The 6,110-nt window shown below is 46.7% G+C and overlaps 1 protein-coding gene across 1 annotated transcript in view; it reads right to left on the reverse strand.

Moving 5' to 3' along the window:
* Window positions 1-5,416, reverse strand: part of LOC115471832 (glucoside xylosyltransferase 2-like) — a 42,473-nt gene extending 37,057 nt beyond the window's left edge. The window contains 1 exon segment of the mRNA XM_030205683.1: window positions 4,888-5,416. Within this exon segment, the coding sequence (XP_030061543.1) occupies window positions 4,888-5,156 (269 nt within the window). The 5' untranslated portion in view covers window positions 5,157-5,416.
* Between the last annotated feature and the right edge of the window lie 694 nt (window positions 5,417-6,110).

The following is a 6,110-nucleotide window of genomic DNA, read 5'->3' on the forward strand; positions in this document are numbered from 1 at the left end:
AACCAGTTAATTTGCCACAGTCAAAAATGAAACTGGATATTCTACGCCAGACGCCGGAAATGGCTGGAAGTGAATATCTGGGTTTAACACTGAATATCAGGGTGTCTGTATATAGGTATGTTTCTTGGGATAGTACTAAATAATGCCTTAGAGTACACTTGATGACGGATTTCTAAATAAATAATCTGCCCAACTGTCCTGCATCAACATAAACCACATACATACTTAATGGAAACACTGACATTTTAATATATAGTTACAGTATCCCATAACTTAAACTTGACCAGTCTATTATAATGAAAATACCCTGCAAAATAATTATAGCAATAGCACATATCCTTCAAACTTTGCTTTATAGCAAATGTTCATGTTGATGGCACACTGAAATTTGCAGTCTGTGGCAGAACTAAAAAAAGCCAAAATATAATTTATTTACATTTTTTTAAAAGGGAAGCAAGGGAAATATAAACTGCTCTTGACAGAATTTACTTTCATTTCAATATCAATTCATTTACACACGTTAATAAATTTACATTTTTCACAAAATTATTCAGGGTCGTCAAGTCGCAGGAGGAATGTGAACGATTACAGGAGGACCTTGCGAGACTGGGAGAATGGGCGTGCAAGTGGCAGATGAAGTTCAATGTTGACAAATGCAAAGTGATGCATGTGGGTAAGAGGAACCCGAATTATAGCTACGTCTTGCAAGGTTCCGCGTTAGGAGTTACGGATCAAGAAAGGGATCTGGGTGTCGATGATACGCTGAAACCTTCTGCTCAGTGTGCTGCTGCGGCTAGGAAAGCGAATAGAATGTTGGGTGTTATTAGGAAGGGTATGGAGTCCAGGTGTGCGGATGTTATAATGCCGTTGTATCGCTCCATGGTGCGACCGCACCTGGTCTCCGTATCTCAAAAAAGATATAGTAGAATTGGAAAAGGTACAGCGAAGGGCGACGAAAATGATAGTGGGGATGGGACGACTTTCCTATGAAGAGAGGCTGAGAAGGCTAGGGCTTTTCAGCTTGGAGAAGAGACGGCTGAGGGGAGATATGATAGAAGTGTATAAAATAATGAGTGGAATGGATCGGGTGGATGTGAAGCGACTGTTCACGCTATCCAAAAATACTAGGACTAGAGGGCATGAGTTGAAGCTACAGTGTGGTAAATTTAAAACGAATCGGAGAAAATTTTTCTTCACCCAACGTGTAATTAGACTCTGGAATTCGTTGCCGGAGAACGTGGTACGGGCGGTTAGCTTGACGGAGTTTAAAAAGGGGTTAGATAGATTCCTAAAGGACAAGTCCATAGACCGCTATTAAATGGACTTGGAAAAATTCCGCATTTTTAGGTATAACTTGTCTGGAATGTTTTTACGTTTGGGGAGCGTGCCAGGTGCCCTTGACCTGGATTGGCCACTGTCGGTGACAGGATGCTGGGCTAGATGGACCTTTGGTCTTTCCCAGTATGGCACTACTTATGTACTTATGTACTAATGTTAACCTTTGTCTACACCAACACATCAAAAACTGCATGAAGCAAAGCCCAGATTTCTCACTGATGAAATAAGCAAAATTACACTGTCAACATCAAGATTTTTTTCCCCACCTATTGTGGAATCTGTAGCATACAAAACGTTTCCTCTTACAGCTTTCCATAGGAAAAATATATTCAAATTCTGGGAACACCTCAATAATAGCAACACAAAATTACTTCACTGCCAGATACTTAGTGAAGTAACACTAAATCCTGCGAAAAAGCTTCTCGGAGCCTATGCTGCAAACCTAAACAACAACAATTCTGAACTCACAAATACCAATGACAGTTATCTTTTAAAAGGAAGCAGTGAATATACACAACAGCGCCAGACAAGTCAGACTGAGATATAGATCCTGACACTAACCACATGCCAGCAGAATCTCTCACCTCAGTCACATGCAGAACACAGATCAATCCTGATCAATTACAAAATAAAGGACCAAAATTTTGAAATTGTCCCTACTCCCCCCCCCCCCCAATCCATCCCCATAGCCCAGCATCAGCCCTACCCTACCCTTCCTATCCCCCAATCTATTCCTGAAGCCCAAAATCAGCCTTACCCTTCCCTACTCCCCCATCCCTCCCTATAGCTCAGCATCAGTACTACCCTTCCCTTCTTTACTCCTCCATCCATATAACCCAGCATCAGCCCTAACCTTTCCTACCCCCACCCTTCCCTGTAACTAGTGCCAGCCCTACCCTATCCCTTTATTATTATTTTTATTTATTTATTGCATCCCACATTTTCCCACCTATTTGCAGGCTCAATGTGGCTTTATCCCCTACCCCCTTACCCTGGCATCAGCCATGACCTCTCCCCTACCCCCATCCCATATTCTGGCATCAGCCCTGCCCTTCCCTCCCCCCTCCCCCACACAGAAGCACACTAGCATTAAACACCTTTTTTTAAACATCTCCACCCAAAAACCCACCATGAATGCAATACAAAACTTTACTTTTTAACCTGGGAAATGTAGACAGAGCCCACCCCCACTCAGAAGCCCATCAGCATTACACAAAACAACTTTTTGAGCTTCCCTGCAGAGGTCTACCCCCCCATGAGTCCCAAGATCACCTGGTACAAAGTGCTGCCTGGAAAGGAGGCCCAAGATCACCAACTGATTACAGTGAGTGAACCCGATTTCTCCAGCACTGCTCAACAGCTCAACTCTCCGATTTTGCCCCTTGTTGAGTCCTGGAGCTCAATGCTGTACTTACCTACGGCTAACACGGCTTGGAGGGAGACCAGCTGCAGGGTCAGTAGGCAGGCATCACCATCATCGCAGCACTGCAGAATTGACGCGACCGCAACCGCGACGCGAGCTGGGGATGGCATGGCAGATCCTGAGGTACGCGGCGCTGCAACCACGTCATCCGCCGAAGCTGGTCCCCGCCGACCCGCCCCAATGCCTGACTCCCAACGCGACACACTCCCAGTAAAGATTGGCGCTGCGGGAGAGCTGCTGCTGTTTCCTGGCCTGACTCCTGGAGGCTTCCTTGCACGTCCGTACGTGATGTGATTGATTGCAGCTGTGATTGGCGGTCACAGAAACTGGGTGGGCCTTAGCTGAGTTTGGGTGGGCCCGGGCCCACCCAGGCCCACGCGTAGCTACGCCCCTGACTGTGTAGGTGCCTATAGAAATATTGTGGGTGCCTACTATTAGCACGTGCTAAAAATGCTAACGTGTTGTGTTGCGGTTGTGTTCGGTCGATTATAACTCCAAATTCTTTATGGGCCCGCTTTTACTTCACACCACATTTTACTGCTGTTTGGCGTTATAATCAACCGAAATCTCACACTAGAGAGCCAAGCGAAAGCCACAACAAAGAAAATGTTCCACTCAATGTGGAAGCTCAAACGAGTGAAACCTTTTTTTTCCTTAAGGGAAATATTTCGCAACTTGGTACAATCCATGGTATTAAGCCATCTAAATTACTGTAATGGTATCTATAAGGGATGGAAAGATCAAATCATAAAGAAACTCCAAACGGCTCAAAACACAGCAGCCAGGCTTACATTTGGAAAGACAAGATTCGAAAGCGCCAAACCACTATGAGAAAATCTGCACTGGCTCCCAATTAAAGAATGTATTGCGTTTAAAATCTGTACCCTGGTTCATAAAATCATCTATGGCAATGCCCCGGGATATATGACAGACCTTACAGATCTACCAACCAGAAACACAAGATCAACAAGAACATACCTAAATCTCCACCACTCAAGCTGCAAAGGACTCAAATACAAATCAACCTATGCCTCAAGCGTCTCTTATATAAGCAAGCACTATGGAACGCACTACCAATTGCCATGAAAACAACAGACGACCACCTAAACTTCCGGAAACTCCTAAAGACCAACCTGTTCGGAAAGGCATACCCTAACGATCCAACATAAATGCCTTAACCCCGCAACACAACAACATATAAGTTCGTACTGGACATAACCTAACTCTTCCTCCTTATGATCCCCAATGTGTCCATCACACTTGATCATTCTCTACCATAACCTCACTATGTATTTGTTCATACCGTATTGGCGATCACCTCTACTGTACTATGTAAGCCACACTGAGACTGCAAATAGGTGGGATACAAATGCAACAAATAATAAGAATAACGTGCCTCTAGTGTGGCTTAGTAAACAGGGCACAAGGTTAAGTGCCCCTGAATATTCGCCTACAAGCTATTTAAACAGCCAAGAGCCTCTCCTGGCCGTTTAAATCAATTTGAATATCGGCCACACCTCTTTTTAACCGTTCATGTATCTGGTTTTGATTAACCAATAGCTCTTACTTGTGTTTGTATATTTGCCACGTGTTTTCCTCTTCTTTGCTATTTTTTTTAATCCTCTTGTTCTGCAGATTCTTTCTGTAGCTTCTTTCCTTAAGCTAAGTTAGCTGATCCAGACTGGTTCCGGATCTTTTCTGTCCTCTCCAGTTACTCATCACCCGCAGCTCGGGCCCTACACATCATCACATCATGCACAGCTGCGCAGCGCTACCCGACAGCACCGGATCCTACTACACCAGCGGTTTCCAGCCGCCACCGCAATCGCCTGGTTGAGCTCCAGCGACTCCTCCCGCTGACCCACACACCGATCCCGCACCACGGACAGCGGCAGTTCCGCCACAGCGCGCGCGCACACACATTCTACAGCGCCTTCCCCCCTCGGTCCGACCTGCAGCACCCACAGCTCAAACACCCCTCGATCGAGGCCAGACAGGTTGTTCCACCCCTTCATTCAACCTTCAGAGCCACTTTCTAAAGTCTAACACTGGCAAAAGTTAAGTATCGGTGGGTTTCAAGAGCCCCGCTGCTCCCACCCCCTTTTCTTTGTTTTGGATCGTTTTACCTCCTTTTCTGTGCATCCTTCCTCTTGCTTTTCTTGTCTTTTGGACGTGGCTCTTTCTTAGGAACCGGAGCTTCCAGGAAGGACGACCCGCGGCCGGTGATCGGGGAGGAGATGCCGCCCCGGACCTTTGCGGGAGAAGCAGCGGTGGCGGTAGCCGTCCCCCGATCCGTCCGCTTCACGAGTTTGGGCTGCAGCGGTGACCGCAGATAGAGCAGGAGCGAAAGGGCGCAGCCGAGCAACAGCAGCAGCAGCTTCCAGTACAGCTTCATCCTGGTCCCCGGGGAGCGAGCTCATGGCGCTTGGCTGTCCCGGAGCCCTGAAGCCCACCTCCTCCCGCTGCAGCTAGTTGGCCCGGTCCTTTGCATTGTGGTGGCGGGGGGTGGGGGGGCGGTGGCTCAGAGGACAGCAGCAGCAGCACCACCACCACGTACCGACGGGGCGGGAGGAAGAGGAAGGCCGTGGGCAGCCCCTACCGTACCTTCTGCAATAGAAGCGCCTTTAGAGCCGTCGGGGCTCCGCAAACTTGGATTACAAAGTGAATGCACGGTGATATTGTGTAATCCAGTTTAGTTTCCTCGCTTGGGAAGTGGTACAGTTGCAGACAGTCCCCCCACCCCCAAGTGTTATTATTTTATTCTTCTTTTGTCTGAGATGTATTTAATCCTCTTGCTTTAGCAATGGCAATGTTTCTAATGGACTTGATGGGTAGTGGTAAGGGTGCCCCACCCAAGGGTGACCCCCCCCCCCCCAAATGGCCGTGTGGCAATTGCATCAGCTTGGTAAAAGGGGCCTGCTGTTTCTTCACACCACATTTTACTGCTGTTTGGTAAAATTACCCTATAGTCTGCTAGTCACCTATTTGTGTAATTTTAATGGTTTCATCCATTTAGCTTATTTCCTGAACTCCTTTATTCAATACTTTTTTGTTTGCCTTTGTTTACGTTTAGATATTGCAACCCCTGAAGCAGATGTGAAACAGGTGGGAAATCAGGAGACGAAAGGCAAATTTTGGTTCCAAACAAGGTAACTTTATTGCTAGCAAGTGAACAGCACCGAGTAGCCTCGGGACACTGTGTGTCATAAATCATCTGACGCTTACATTTATACTTCCCTACTGGGCCTGCGCATTTGGCCCCTTACACGTCACAACTGTCATGCGCAGTAAACATTTGTAGTTCTTACAGTACAAAATTGTAGTCCCAGTACGTACACACGTCATAACA

The sequence above is a fragment of the Microcaecilia unicolor genome, chromosome 6 (assembly GCF_901765095.1).
Source record: "Microcaecilia unicolor chromosome 6, aMicUni1.1, whole genome shotgun sequence".
Classification (NCBI taxonomy): domain Eukaryota; kingdom Metazoa; phylum Chordata; class Amphibia; order Gymnophiona; family Siphonopidae; genus Microcaecilia; species Microcaecilia unicolor.